Genomic DNA, 16,031 nt, shown 5'->3' with positions numbered 1-16,031 from the left:
CTTGTGCAAACACGATTCCCTGCTGGCGACTCTCCTCATACTGGTTTGTTCTTTATCCCAAACCCACGTACTTGAGAGGGGCAGATATTGCCTCCTTTGCAGCGCTGGGTAATTCTGTACGTGCCACACACCTCCCTGGGCAGAGGCAAAGGATGCAGCTTCAGTTAACGCTTCCCCACATCTCTGTCACCTGGGTGTTTCATCCTTCAGTTCACTGACTGCTGATGGAAATAGTCTACAGCTACAGATGCAGCCACAGAGCACTAAAAACACAGACAGCAGTTTGGTCTCAAGTTTAAAATAAGGGATATCAGAAAAGAAACATGAAAAGGGAAACGAACATGGAAGATTACTTCAGGAGCGCAAGTTGCTTAAGGTGCAAACTTGCTTTATATTGTTCAGGTGCATTTTTGAAGGTTTTCTTGCCAACCTTGGAGGTTTGTGGATTTTTTTTTTAATCATATTGAAATTCCTTTAGTAAAGTAACTTCCTATCTGTTCCAGCCACCAACTAAGGTTACTCTGTGGATAAAAGACTCTATCGTAATTTTTTCTCTCCTCCAAGAAACTTTTCTAGGGTATGAGAAATACAAGCTTTTTGGCTTAATAAGCAGTCATACAAGGACACTGTGATTCATTTCATTTCACAGAACACTAACAAAAAGAGGAACACCCTCATCCTCCCCCAACTAACCTAAAGGCTAGGAGAAAAAAAAAAAAAACCTCAACCCACTTGGAAAAAAAAGCAATGGTATTCTCTACACGGAACATAATAAACCAAAATGTTCTCAGGCAGCATTTTTCAATATGTACAGGTCTGCAGGTAAATAATGCCACTGCCACAGTGGTGCTGCCACTCTCCGACAGGCCAAAGAGTTTTGGTTTTTGCTGTTTTTTTTTGTGTGGTTTTGTTTTGTTTTTTAACTTGAGGTTAGCAAATTACAATTCAGTATTCAAGTGCTATGAACTTTAGGAAGACTGAATTCCAGAAGTGCCACTCTGGCTTGGTGTACACTGGGAGTATCTTCTGGCTTTATCTTTTATCAAGGATAGAGAACAGATGTGAGTTTACAGTAGGCTGCTTAAAAGCAATTACATTCACTTTGAAATTATCAGCCTGCACAACACATTAACCCACAGCCTTTTACCTGCCAACTAAGCATCTTAAAAACACAATCAAATTTATCTGAATTTATCTCCTGGCCTGTCACACCTTGCTTTGCTCATTGCTATATTTACTCCTAAATAAACATAACATTGCTTAGCAGGTGCCATTTGGCTAGGTCTCCAATCCAAAATCATAGCTGAATGAAAGGGGCCAGTGGTAGTTTTACTAGTCAGCCTCCCATCAAATATCTTAATTCACGGAGGTTACTGTATATTCTTTTATTAAACTGATATCTTTGGTATGATTTTCTTTTCTCGAAATGACACCAGATAGAATTTAAGTAAGTGAGCTTTACCCATCTTTACGCTCCCTTCATTGACTAGTCATTTGTAACAACTGAACTTTCAAAAAACAGAAACACAGCAAGCATCTTCCTGTCTATACACTAGACTTGCCAAGAATGAGGCTTTAGTGTCTAACTCTAGATTCTCCCAAAATGGGTGACAAAGATGAGGTGGGAACAAAGGCAAGAAAAAAAAATTAGAAAAGTACCTGCATGATGTGTATTCTTGGCATGACTATTAGTGTCAAGAGCACTTTGCTTAATTCTAGGCTCAGGGAATCACTCTACATACTAGACAAGGAACAAAAGGTAATTTGTATCTCCTGGCAGTATTTGGAATATAAGCCAGGTCTGAGACACCAACATTTAGGACAGCAAAAGCTCCAACAACAGTGACATTTCACTGAATTATGCATAGCTATTACAAACAACAAAAATCCAAGCACCCGCCTCAAAAATCCAAACCACCCCAAACCCAGGAATCTAACCAATTTATGAAGTTTTACACCAGTCATCAAATCTTCAAATAGTAAAGATGCACATAAAGTTTTCAATACAGAAGCAGGAAGAGGTCTGAAAAGTGACTGCTTTTTTTAAAAAAAAAAAGAATTAACAGTGCATAAAGACTGAAGTAAAGAAACCTTTCTGTGCCTCCCACCATGCTTCAGTTTTTAAAAACACAGTATCTTGACTGAATAAATGCAGCCTGTAAGAACTTCCTAGGGGAGACTGTGTTACAAACCTATACAACACCAAGCAGACTGCTGGTAGGTCAGTTCATGACGGACAGAACTACATCTGGCTGGTAACAAATAAATCACTAGCTGAAGCTGAGAGAGGCTGCCAATTTGCATTATGATTCCAGTTTATACAGTACCAGTCAACTAGTAGGAATCGTGGGAGAACACCACATAGACAGAAGAACTAGACAGAAGAGGGATGCCATCCAGAGGAACCTTGACAGGCTGGAGAGGTGGGCCTGTGAGAACCTCATGAAGTTCAACAAGGCCAAGTGCAAGGTCCTGCACATGGGTCGGGGCAATCCCATGCACAAGTACAGACTGGGCGGAGAATGGATTGAGAGCAGCCCTGAGGAAAAGGACTTGGGAGTGCTGGTGGATGAGAAGCTCAACATGAGCCGGCAATGTGCACTGGCAGCCCAGAAATCCAACCGTATCCTGAGCTGCATCAAAAGAAGCGTGGCCAGCAGGTCGAGGGAAGTGATTCTGCCCCTCTACTCTGCTCTCGTGAGACCCCACCTGGAATACTGCGTTCAGCTCTGGAGTCCTCAACATAAGAAGGACATGGAGCTACTGGAACGAGTCCAGAGGAGGGCCATGAAGATGATTCGAGGGCTGAAGCACCTCTGCTATGAAGACAGGCTGAGAGAGTTGGGGCTGTTCAGCCTGGAGAAGGGAAGGCTCCGGGGTGATCTTATAGCAGCTTTCCAGTACCTAAAGGGGGCCTACAGGAAAGCTGGAGAGGGACTTTTTACAAAGGCGTGTAGTGATAGGACAAGGGGCAATGGATTCAAACTGAAAGAGGGGAGATTTCAATTAGATATAAGGAAGAAATTTTTTACATTGAGGGTGGTGAGGCAGTGGAACAGGTTGCCCAGAGAAGTTGTGGATGCCCCATCCCTGGAGGTGTTCAAGGCCAGGTTGGATGGTGCTTTGGGCAACCTGGTGTAGTGGAGGGTTTCCCTGCCCATGGCAGGGGCGTTGGAACTAGATGATCTTTAAGGTCCCTTCCAACCCTAACCATTCTATGATTCTATGATTCTGTAACACATGGCTGTGAATACCTTGCTAGTGCACAGCATTCGTCACTTCCCACCAGATCTCCCATGCATCTGTGAAATGTCGCACCAGGTTCACCACACAGCTGTCCTCATGCAGCGCGTCCTCCCAGTGCTGCTACTGTTGCATCCCCACGAGGTACACCCATTGTCTCGTGCTCCTCCAGCTGACCTATGCTCCTCAAATGCTGGATCAGCTTCCCCTCTCAGCAAGGTTCAAAGAACACAGATGAGAGAGTTTTCAAAATTGTTTATCAGAGTGATGTGGTCAGGGAGAACACAGGCTGCAGTTCTACAGTCTTGACTAGTGTTCGAAAAAAAACAGTCTTGACTGAAAGTGAAAAGAACCAGATTTTCCTTTACATAGGCTTAAGTTAAAACTCTTGAAGCGCTCTCTGAAGTTTTAAGGACGGGGGAAAAACTCCTCCTGTAGAGACTGAGCGGTAAGTTATCTGTAGTTATCTAAAAAAACCCCATCAACCTGACAATGTGTTGTCCCTTACATCTTTCTGCTCGTAATTTTAAACACAAGTATTTTGTTTGGTCTATTAAATTTACAGAATTATGGTTGACATGGACAGCAGCAATCAACAGTTCTCTTAACCATAATGTTTACGTTAGGAATTTACTCCAAATGTTTATGAAGTATAAAACTTCATAGATGGTTTTATGATGAAATACTACTCAAAAATAGTTAAAAGAAAGAATATTATTAATTGACATATATTACTCAATAAGTAGCATTGCTCCTCTCCCTCTGTTACCCTACGCTATCATAAAGACCAAAAATAGCTGGCTGAAAAAGGGGATATTTTGCAAAAGTTTAACACCAACTCTATCAGGAAAATGCATTATTTTCAATAAATAAAACATTTCCTGTTTATGAATCTGGAATTACATCAACATTGGATTGTGAAGTAGACCTAAGTTTTGAAGAGGGGCTGCTTTTTTCAGTCATTCCACTTTTGAAAAGTTCGGGGCAATTTTTTTAAAAAAATTAAAAATTAGATCTTTTCTCATATTGCATACCAACAAGAAGCCTGCTAGTGCAAAAACTGTAAAGCAAATTAGTAAGGTCCATGATGTGAGTTCACAACATGGCAGCTATAACCCTCTGAGCAGAGCCACAGTGCCATACCCCTTCTAGGCATCTGTATTTAAGCTTCAATTCGCCTACACAGAGAGAAAAGCTTCTGGACACCAGCAAATCTTTCTCAATTGTGTTGCTTTTTCTTTTGTCACAGGCTGGATCTTGGATAGACAAAAACTTTTCTAACTCAAAAAGGTAACTTTCAAGTTGAATAATAATCAGGCATTCTACTCTCAGAATCAGATTCAATTAGCAAAGTCACTTGTATTTTGACTTAAGGGTAGACCAATATTATTCTAATAGATTTGCTTGCTCTGCTATAAAGGTCATAAAGACTGAAATGTTACCTGAAAATTTGCCATCATGCAGCCTGACTCTATTTTGACCACCAGTAAGAGAATGATACCTCAACGGAAGCACTCGCACGGCTTACAAGAAGAGTCAGGAGCATCACTACGTTAGTACGTGAACACTCGAGAGGGCGCATCTTGGTATCTTATGTAGTTGAGAATGCCTTCTGCAACGAGGTGAAAAGAAGCTATCCCACCATTAGGAAGAAGGTCTTATAGCAACAAATCCCAGGTTCCTCCTCTGCTGCAAGTATTAAGGTACAGAACTATCATCTGGTACAAAAACCAGGTTGTGCAAGAGATCAGAGTCCAGGTCCTGGAAGTGAGTACACACTTCCCGCGCTGCATAACGAGGCAGAGCACACCTTGCTAAACACTTCATAAAAAACATTGAATCGTTCTGTCTCAACATGCTTACTTCTCAAGTCAGTTGTGGAGGTCTCTGCTACATTTTGCTGGAGTATTAAAACCTAAATGTAGGTTCTCCTGCAGGTATCACCTTTCTTCCCCTTGATCTGGAGGAAATGAACCAGCCAAAAAGGGGAAAGATGCTGGGGAAGGTTAAGCATTCCCTGACTGCTGGCCCCCTGCTGCCAGCAGAGTCAATCAACAGCAGAGCAAGAGGAAGAAATTTATTTTCATTCCAATTTTGCCAAGGCACGCATATTCACTCTCTCTCTTTTTTTTTTTTTATTATTAGCTTAAATTAGTACCATTAATTCTTCTCATAGAAGGCAAGAACAGTTTTCAACTACCCAAATATTTATCAAATGCTTCGTTTCATTTTGCTGGGGTATAATTTTGATATGCAAACCTATTTGAAACAGTGATTTCTAATTCTTTTCTACTTTGCGGGAATTCTAAGTAGGTCAATTTTTTTGTTTTGCTTTTCAAAAACACCATTGGCAGTCAAATGCAAGTTTAGCCCCCCAGAAACGAAACAGTATTAATATACTTCTAACTGGCAGTTTCCACAACTTCCCCTCTTTTTTCTTTTTTTTTTTTTTAAGGGATGTGATAAAAACTTAAAAAAGGAAAAGACTCAGATGTAAAGATCCTGCAAAGAGATGGGTATCAACAAGGATGTCACACATGAGCTACATAATAGGCACTATTAATAAAAAGATATGTTTTGTATGTGCACACACATATATGTAATAATTCCTTAACTAGAAATAATATTTTGAAAGATTGAGTCAACCTAAAAATGGACCTGTATACATTACAAATTTTTTAACAAGAACATGCTTGTAAACAAGATTTGATGCAATTAAAGGAAATGTGTCACATTTCTTGTAAACGCACCAACCACATTTCACTGGTTCGCTGCTCCCTCTCAAGGCAGAAGTACAGAAGTTCGTTTCTCCTCTTCGATCTACACTCAGTGAATTTTGTAATGGAATTCAAAGAACCCCATCTCTCTCTACAAGACAAACTCTACACAGAAAAGGCCGTGCCTGCAGACATAATAAGCACTGGTTTTCCGACAAAATCATGTGAAACAAGGTTGGATGTCTCGTCTACCAATAAGGCAATGAACACCAAGTCCTCTGATACGGTTAGGTCAAGGTCAGTAGCAGCAGGATCCCTATTCTATGTTAGCTATCTAACTAAGAAGCAGCACATATTTTCCACTAAATTTGCACCACCTAACTAAAGGTTAAATAGTATTTTTACTGTAAGGGTGTTTCTAACTGCTGGGCATTTATTTCCATTTCTGCTTGAGATGCATTGTCAGAGAAGCAAACTTGCACTGATAACACTGGCTTACAGTCAGCATAAACATCTTCCCCAAGGTTTGCACCTGCAATTTAGTCAGCTGCTGAGTCAATTTTAATTGACGAAGCACACAAGCACACCTCAGTTGTAGATTCGACCAGTCAAAAAGAGACAAGAGGCAGAGTACTTAAGTTTTAACAACTGCCACCTTACACGTTAAGCATGTTAGACCACCTATTCTAGGAGCTAAGCAATCTCTGAAAGCCTTACATACATAAATACATACATACAGAGTTAACTTCTGAGAACATGAAGAGGCAAATCTTGCATGTCGGAGCAATGTTGTCACAAATCAAACTTAGGTTTTCAAGTTTCCATTCAGACCTAAGGCATCGGATAATCTGTTCAGCAAATATTGCCTTATCCAAGTTACTCAGTTTTCGGGTATTAATCTCCTGCAAAGAATGTTTAAGATTTACTTCATCAAGCTTTTCTAGGCCCTGGTTTATGGACTACCTTCATAAGCCAAGCTACATCACCACACTCTAGCAGTGGTGTCCAGAGGCCCTTGCCAAGGCCGTTGTTGCAGCAGAAGCCGCTCTACCTGGTCCATGAGAAAAGTAAGATGGGTGAGCACTGTGGGCAATACCATGAGCAAACTGAGAAGCCAACTGTCTACACTAACCATTAAGGAACTTCAATGATAAATCATCTTTTTTTTCCTGGAGAATCACAGCTCTGGAAGTGTAGTGGCAGTAGATTCAGAAACTCCATTATTAAGTACAGCCAGAGAGGATGGCAGTCTAACCCATAATCAGTCTCCGACAGACCAGAGTATCCATTAATGTCACGTTTAGGATGGTCAGGTTTGACATAGCTCTGTCCACGCAGGATTAAGGCCACGCTTCCCTAAACAGTGGGCTAGAATCACATTCTCTTTCCCTGCTCTTAGATCATCAGCCTTTAGTGTGTTTTTTTTTTCCTTATACTGGCACAATCTCTAGAGAGAGGCAAAAGGAGTTGATTTCTCTTCCTGAGAGCAGCCTGCACGATCGAACTGAACCCAGGTCTACAGCCACGTGCTTTTAACAGCTAAGCTGTGACCACAAAGCCATGGTTTTGAGCAACAGCAGTTACTTTTCAGCCATTTGTGTAAAGGCAGACCTGTGCATGTACATCAAGGAACACTTAGAGCACACCAACAACATTCAGAGCCAACTGGACCAAGATGTGGAGGTGGCAAGACACCTAACCCAATCACATAGAGGTGCTGAGCTAATCTGTAGGAATCTACAGGTGCAGGCCTGTACTCTTAGATATTTTTGTGGGAACATAAGTGAAATTTAAATGCCTTTGCCCATTTATAAATCCAGTAAAAAGTGATCATGAGCAAAGCAGAAACCTGGTAAGATCATTCTTCATTGTGGGAATGAAACATCTGACAAAATGCAGTGGGGTTAGAAGTTGAAACTAGAGAAACTCTGCCTAAAATTAAGGTCCCTGTTCAAAGATACATAAACCACTTTGATATTTCACCAGCGTGAAATGTAAAACGCAACTGAATCATCACCTGCATTACAAATGATGCTATGCATAGCACGGGCTCATAGTTAGCCAGTACTGAGGCCATGTGAATATTAGCGTGTTTCTCACCAACAATCCTGCAAGCCACCGTGTGGCTTAAGACCCTGCCTGCTCTAAGTCAGACACAACTTTTGGAAAAGCAGGAAGTAATCCTGGAAAGTTCTACGGCATGTTGCAAATGAGAACATCTAGCTGCTCCCTTCTTTGCAAAAAGCTACAAGACGTAATTAACATAGAAAATACACAGAGGAAACTAAACCAGACACTCAGGGGAATTGTTACAGTCATCTAATTACTTAAAAAACAAAATTCTAACCAAAATCTCTAATACAAAAAAACCCACACCAGTGAAACAAATTGTGTGTTTATGAAGGCAGTGATGCATTAACTATCTAACCACTGCAATACAAGCAGCCCATACAGAACCACACAATTGTGTGGACAGCATCAGTACCACCTCTGGTGGCATGACATTTGTCTCTATCTACTAGTCATTGATAGCAGTGATTGCAGGCTGTACAGTGATCTCCTGCAACTCCTTCATAAACTGAAAGTCACAAAAATTTAGGACTCAGCAACTTATCAGATACTATGAGCTGATTAAATTCCCTTTTTTTTTTTTTCTTTTATAATGATGTATCTGTCTGGCACTCAAAAACTACTGGCTCTGGATCTTCTATAAGAACCTCTGATCTGTTGCTTTATGAAGGAACAGTAACAAAATCATGGAAATAATCTACTATTCCCATTTCTAAATATATCAAAAGTACTGTAGACACAGAAATCACTTAATGTAAGGTCTAAACTCAAAACAAACCACCCCCCCACATTCAGCTGAACGGACGTAGAAGTCTTAAGTTTGTGCTTATACCAACTATGTCCTAAGCCAGTTGAGCTTTTTGTGATTACCAAGCTCTCATCCAGTAACGCACCTGGTCAATGTCAGCATTCCGAGGTAGAAAATACACAATGTTGTTGGTGATCTTCTTGGAAAGCCTGAAAATTTCAAATGTAGAAGCCAATAAAGGAAAAAACCAGGAAGGAGAAGTTGCTTTATATTAATTTCTTTTGAAAGCATGTTCCAAATTCACTTACTATGCAATTAAATTACAGTTAGTTTTCTGGGTGTGTGAGTTAGATACTCTTCTGAAATGCAGAAATCAGTATTGCCTAAATGCAGAACCTCTATTTCACCATTATTGCCCTAGAAAGTAGAAGAAAAACAACCCCTAAACATCTCACTTTTTAAGAAAACTTAACTGAACTACAGAGAACTATTTGAGAAATTTGTGTAGTTTATAGCTAGTACATTGGTTTGATATTTGTTTTCTAATCCATTTTGTAGAGTCTCCTCTCTTACTCTTTTGTAGAGTTTCCTTACTCTTACAAATATGGCTACATTTTAGCCAAAAAGGTAACAACTGACATTATTTTTTCAGGAAAAAAAACCCACCACACTTCGTATTTGATGAAGCTATTACACTAATACCTTCCCAGCTGAATGAGTGCTCAATAACACTGTTAATAAGTTAGTATGGAATTTAATACATTAATTAAAAAGGGTTAGTATTTTGCTTGCACTCTTCTGTGATTTCTCAAGTCATAGGCAAGTGCTATGACTGAGAATAGTTTGAGTAAGATATTTGAAATAAGATATATTTTTTACAAATCAATTAAAAAGTGGAATTAATGACAAAGTCATAGCTCACATAACTAATCATTACCTACATACACAAACCACATGACTATTTGATTACTTCAGGGTATTTTAATAAAATAATACAAAGGAGTTAAAACTGCTGAATTAATGCTTCAAGTTAAGAAGCTACTATAATTCTCTAAAGGATTTCTTACTTTTAAGAATAACTCTTTATGACTTTTTTAAAATAAAAATTATAATAAAAATATTTCACTTTAGGTGGTCAAAGTCTTATAGCTGAGGCTGGGGGAGGAGGACTAAATAAATGCAGCATATCTAGGACTTCAGCTGCTGGTCATACCGTCCTCAATCAGTCAATTACATATGCAAAGCCCAGGTCAAGAGAAAGAGGAGAAGAAATAGAGAAAACTATTCCTGAACAATTGAAAATCACAACAATGCATAACTTTGAAAGGATATCCATCTGGGCAAATCATGGTTTGTATATCGAAGATTTCGGCAGTGGCGTAGTCAGGCCCTCCCCAGGGTGGGCTGAGGAACACGACGTCTGCTTTCAGGTCAGCAGCCAACACCATGAAGTCTCCGCACACGAATTCTATCCGATCCGCCACGCCGTACACCTCGGCGTTGTTGCGTGCCAGACTGAGCTTCTCAGGATCAATGTCAATAGCGATCACTGCAAATAAAAAGAGAGCACCAACGCACAGGTCAACGTGAACTGTGAGTGCCACCTGACCACCAAAATGACATTTCAGAAGGAAGGTGTCCTGCAGCCACCACATACAAGTCACATCTACAACACACGGTTGCACCGTAAGTGATTACTTCAGTTTTGTAGGTCACGGTAGACATGAAGCTACAGTTCCTCACCAAGGAGGAACTTGTCCTTGTGTGGCAGAAGCAGAGTTCCACCAAGAGCAGATCCGCTGCATTTACGAACCAGCAAGGGAAGCTACGTAGCCAAGACTGGGAAGGCTCAGCTATCCTTGCAGAACTGGGAAGCTTTAGCTTTTAGGAGTCATACATCTACTACCAGGGCAATCCTCCACCTCAGCTCAAGAGGTGGACAGGTAAGGCTATCCCCCTAAGAGAGAAAGTCCTTGCTTCAATCTTGGCAGGAGCCTGACAGTTTAAACGATGTCAATTAGACACTTACTCTTTTTCTTTGTTAAAGACAAACATTTATTTGTGGCTGATCACATTGTACTGAAATGTACCGAAGTTTCCTTCGGCTGGATGCCCACAAGTCTATGGGGCCTGATGGTATCCACCCGAGAGTCCTGAGAGAGCTGGCGGATGTCATTGCCAAACCCCTGTCCATTATCTTTGGGCAGTCTTGGCTCACTGGGGAAGTTCCGCTGGACTGGAGGCTGGCGGATGTTACCCCCATTTACAAAAAGGGCGGAAGGAGGATCCGGGGAACTACAGGCCTGTCAGTCTGACCTCGGTGACGGGCAAAGTCATGGAACAGGTTATCTTGAGTGCTATTAATGAGCACATACAGGTTAACCGGGTGATCAGGCCCAGTCAACATGGGTTTATGAAAGGCAGGTCTTGCCAATCAAACCTGATCACCTTCTATGACAGGGTGACCCGCCTGGTTGACGAGGGAAGGGCTGTGGATGTAGTTTTCCTAGACCTCAGTAAAGCCTTTGATACAGTTTCTCATAGTGTTCTGGTTGAGAAACTGATAACTGCTGGCCTGGATAGGCACACCCGCCTTTGGGTTAAAAACTGGCTGGATGGCCGGGCCCAAAGAGTGGTGGTAAATGGGGCTAAATCCGGCTGGAGGTCGGTCACCAGTGGGGTTCCCCAGGGCTCAGTGCTGGGTCCAGTTCTGTTTAACATCTTTATCAATGACCTGGATGAGGGGATTGAATGTACCCTCAGTAAATTTGCGGACGACACCAAGCTGGGAGGCTGTGTCGATCTGCTCGAGGGTAGGGAGGCCCTTCAGAGGGATTTGAACAGACTGGATCGTTGGGCTGAGGCCAATGGCATGAGCTTTAATAAGGCCAAGTGCAGAGTCCTTCACTTGGGGTATAAAAACCCCAAGCATCGCTATAGGCTCGGGGAGGAGTGGCTGGAGAGCTGCCTGGCGGAGAAGGACCTGGGGGTCTTGGTTGACTACCGGCTTGATATGAGCCAGCAGTGTGCCCAGGTGGCCAAAAAGGCCAATGGGATACTGGCGTGTATCAAGAATAGTGTGACCAGCAGGAGCAGGGAAGTGATCCTGCCCCTGTACTCGGCACTGGTGAGGCCGCACCTGGAATATTGTGTCCAGTTTTGGGCCCCTCGCTTTAAGAGAGATATTGAGCTCCTGGAGCGAGTCCAAAGAAGGGCGACCAAACTGGTCAAGGGGCTGGAAAATAAAACTTATGAGGAGCGGCTGAGGGAGTTGGGGCTGTTTAGCCTGGAAAAGAGGAGGCTGAGGGGAGACCTGATTACGGCCTATAAATACTTGAGAAAAGATGGTGGGGAGGTAGGGGAAGGGCTCTTTACATTAGTGACGGGTGATAGAACAAGAGGAAATGGGCATAAGCTTAGTCAGGGGAGATTCAGGTTGGATGTTAGGAAGTATTTCTTCTCTGAAAGGGTTGTCAGCCACTGGAATAGGCTGCCCAGGAAGGTGGTTGAGTCCCCATCCCTGGATGTGTTTAAGAATAGGGTGGATGAGCTACTTGAGGATATGGTTTAATGGGGATTAGGGATGGTTGGACTCGATGATCTCTAAGGTCTTTTCCAACCTAGAAATCTATGAATCTATGAATCTATGAAAATTGAGTTTAAAAAACCACACCCAACAGCACAAGAGAGATGATACAAGGGCAGTATATAATCACAGAAATAAAACTTTTTGTATTTTTGGGGTAAATTTAAGTGAAATTTGGAAAATACTTATAGAATGGATCATAGCCTACTAAATTTAACGCAGTAGAAACCACCACTTGTCTTGCTCAGAAATTACTCAGAAGTGTTACATGAGCTGATATTTTACCAGTGTTTTTGACAAGTAGAGGAATACGAAGTAGTCAATGTTTTTAGAGACAGCACTTTCATGACTCGCTGCAGTTTCATTAGCTGGCAACAGGAACCTACACTAATATTAAGTTATCATCACTTTTCTGTATTTGGTTCTGCTGCACCTGCAGGTGATCCCATGCAACTGTTTTAAGTACTACTTGCACGTGACCTGCTTTTGAGTGCACAGACTTGGCGTAACAATTGGGAAAAGCAGCAGCTTTGTGGCGGCGTGTCTGCAGGTCAGCATTACAAACAGAACTCAACCTTTACCAGCAATCTTCAGAGCATCTGACAGACTAGTTACTATGCCATGTAAAAATAACTTTGACTAGTACGACACAAATCCAACTTTGACTTAAAATAGAAAAGTGGTTTTATAGGCCCTTTTTAAAACAGAAAGCTCATCTTGTGAGTGTGATGAAGGAAAAAAGCTTCTGTTGCTTCAGAAGCACTGACAAAAAAAATCAAATAATCGGCAAATAAAGCGCATACCTAAATTTTTAGGGAAAAAGACTGAAAAAATGAAATAATATACTATATACAACACCTGCTTACCTCTTTTGGAGGTCAACGCAAACTGAATAGCGTTTCCTCCAACCCCGCAGAAGGCATCCACTACGACATCGCAGTTGAATGACTGGCTAACGCGGACAGCAATATGCTCAGCTATTTTCTCAGGAGTAACAGAAAACCAACCCTCTGCAAAGGAAAGGGAAGAAGCGTGTTTTCACCTCTTATTGCAAGGTCACCTAAATTAAAAACAACCCACCAACCCCCACACACAAATGAAAGTTTAGCGTTAATCCAAACAGTTTTGGCTCAACACATTCGACCAGGAAACACAGGCTTTGAAGATGATAAACTCTGGTCAGCCCAGCGATTTGCTAAGCAAACAAAGCCTCACTGAAGTGAACAGATAAGCCCAAATCTCGGTAAATGCTTTGTTGAACTTGAGGCTGAGGATTCTGGCTTATCAAGGACAAGTCCACTGACACAGCTACAAAAAAACTTTATACATCACGATTATGCTCTGTAACAAATAAAACCAGAAACATATTCTCTCTTATCTGACATGTTATTTTCTTTACAGCAACGTCTGGTCTGCCAAATAATCTATGTGTTTATGTGGGAGAGCATTAGAAGTGAAAGGCTTATAAACCCAACAAACCCAGGATACAAAAATACAGTAATCTTAATTCCTCCTTTACCTATAAATTTATTAGTTGAAGTGGTTTCCAAGTAAACATGGAAAAAAGTAATTTTGAAAGTGACTGCTGAAAGTCAGAACACAGCAGAACAAAACTAGGTCCATCAGCATATTTGGAAGTTTCACAAAATTAATTTATAAAATATAGATACAGAAAAATGTCATTGAGTTTCTGAAAAAGTCTTAAGCAAGCATAACCTGGGTACAGTTTGATCTTTGGCTAACATCAGGACAAATGCAACAGGGGTGTCCCATGCTAGGAGCTCTACTAAAGTCCAAGACTTCTGTTTGTCTGCCTGCTGGGGGATATTATTTATCCAGAGGTGCAAACGCACACTCCGTAATGCTCCTCTTATGAGAAAATGAGTAAAAAACTCTGAGAAGGGCCACAGGTTTGGATACATCTTATACCATCAAGTCAGCACACTTTGTACTAGACACACCTCTGTCTAGTTTAATTCCCTCATCAAAACGAGAGAACAGCCGGTAGCGTTGCGCCCAGTACTTGACCAGCTCTGGATCAGCAGAAATTTCGGCAGGTATAGCTCTCAGTGCAATTTTGTTCCTTCTTCTCCTTTTTCTCTCCTTCTTCTTTGCAGTAGTTTTTTCATCTACAGCTGGAAGACACTGCAAAAGTTAACAATCACTGTTCTTGTAGGCTAGCAATGTAATCAGTAGGTAGGTGAGAGTTAAGATACAAGATGCTCATGTTTAACAACACGGCTAAACGTCCTTTATTACTGTTTGGCAGATTATGCAGATTAGTGGTCTAAATTAAAAAAGAGCATCCTATATTTCAAGGGAATAGTGTTACCTGATAGGTATCAGTGACAGTTCTAAAATCATAACGCTTCGCTAATTATTTAAGAGCGTTAACAGACTAGCCACCATCTTCAATTGATGGCAATAAACTCTACATAGTGAGCAAACAAGTGGATCAGAGACCAATTTAATGCCCATATATAAATAAGGAATAAGAACCAATCTAGACAAGTTTTACAGTAGAAATTTAACATAATTGAGTTACTGTAGGAAGGATTAAATTATATGTAGAAACCCGAATAAGCTTGTTATCCTTTGTTTACAGTGTTAAATAGAAAAGTTCATAATATAGACTTTTTTTTTCCCCTAGAAAATAATTTTAACAACACATGCTTCCTAAAGCTCAGCAACAAGCATTTGAGAACCCAAAACCTGACAGCCTGTGCACCTACCTGAAGTTAACCACCCTCATCCTTACAGGGAAAAAGGGTGTGATTTGGAGACCTGTTAGATGATGTCTAGGATCAACAATGACTGTTTATCTATAAATGCTGCCAATATTAAAGACAAGACCTGGGATTCTGGCGCTCCAGGAAGAAACTACTTCCACTGGCACAGCTCTCAATCTGTCTCATTACCCTTGGACCTAACGAGTCTCTTTGAATAAACGGAGTAAATAAATACCACACAATGCTGTAATTTGGGAAGGCAGTATTAAGTCCACTGCCGATTCATTTCCAGTTCATAGGAAACTGATGTACCTTGGCTGACGTCCTCCGTCTCTGCCTGGAGGTAATCAGGGATATCCAGAGAGACGAGCTGCCGCCCGTGGCCATGCTCCTGCCTCTCGTCATCCCTGCCATTGGAGCCACTCGCTGCTGCGTCCTGTGCTTCCTCCTCAGGGCTACCCCCTCCAGGTTCCACGAAAGTCGCACTGGAAGATGGTGGCTTTTGGTTTTCAGCACTGAGCGTCACAGCTGGTGTGGCAGGAATACCTTCCTGATCCTCTGAGTCGCTGCTCGCAGACAATGCCTCTGCTTTACCCTGACAGGAGACGGTCTCAGATGTGGCTTCCTCCTCAGGTTTATTAACCCGCTTTAGGAACTCTTCCACCTGCAATTGTCAAACATCACGGACGATTAGATGGTGCAGTTAACCAGCTACCAATAGCACAGTTTAAAAGCACTAGAGTTCAAAAGCACCCACCATGCGTATTTTGAAAAAAGTAAAATATCCACTGTCAAAGCATGCAGGAGGGTATGCAAGTCCTTAACTCTGCTCCCTTTTTACAACACTTTGAATCACGATGTCTTTGGGAACGAGATACCAGCTACACACAAAAGAGAAACTCCACAAAATCAACTGATTATCAGTAAATCATTCTCAG

At 41.5% G+C, this 16,031-nt stretch overlaps 1 protein-coding gene across 1 annotated transcript in view; it reads right to left on the bottom strand.

The window, feature by feature from the left end:
* Positions 1–16,031, bottom strand: part of TGS1 (trimethylguanosine synthase 1) — a 30,080-nt gene that overhangs the window by 2,708 nt on the left and 11,341 nt on the right. Inside the window, exons 8-12 of the mRNA XM_086609287.1 lie at positions 15,406–15,757; positions 14,326–14,499; positions 13,231–13,374; positions 10,111–10,327; positions 8,924–9,002 (exon numbers count right to left, since the gene is read on the bottom strand). Coding sequence (XP_086465413.1) covers positions 8,924–9,002; positions 10,111–10,327; positions 13,231–13,374; positions 14,326–14,499; positions 15,406–15,757 — 966 coding nt within the window. The remainder of the gene's footprint in view (positions 1–8,923; positions 9,003–10,110; positions 10,328–13,230; positions 13,375–14,325; positions 14,500–15,405; positions 15,758–16,031) is intronic.

This window comes from Tauraco erythrolophus, chromosome 3, assembly GCF_009769465.1.
Source record: "Tauraco erythrolophus isolate bTauEry1 chromosome 3, bTauEry1.pri, whole genome shotgun sequence".
Taxonomy (NCBI): domain Eukaryota; kingdom Metazoa; phylum Chordata; class Aves; order Musophagiformes; family Musophagidae; genus Tauraco; species Tauraco erythrolophus.
The sequence above is the reverse complement of the archived record's forward strand: the minus strand, read 5'-3'. Positions and strand labels throughout refer to the sequence as shown.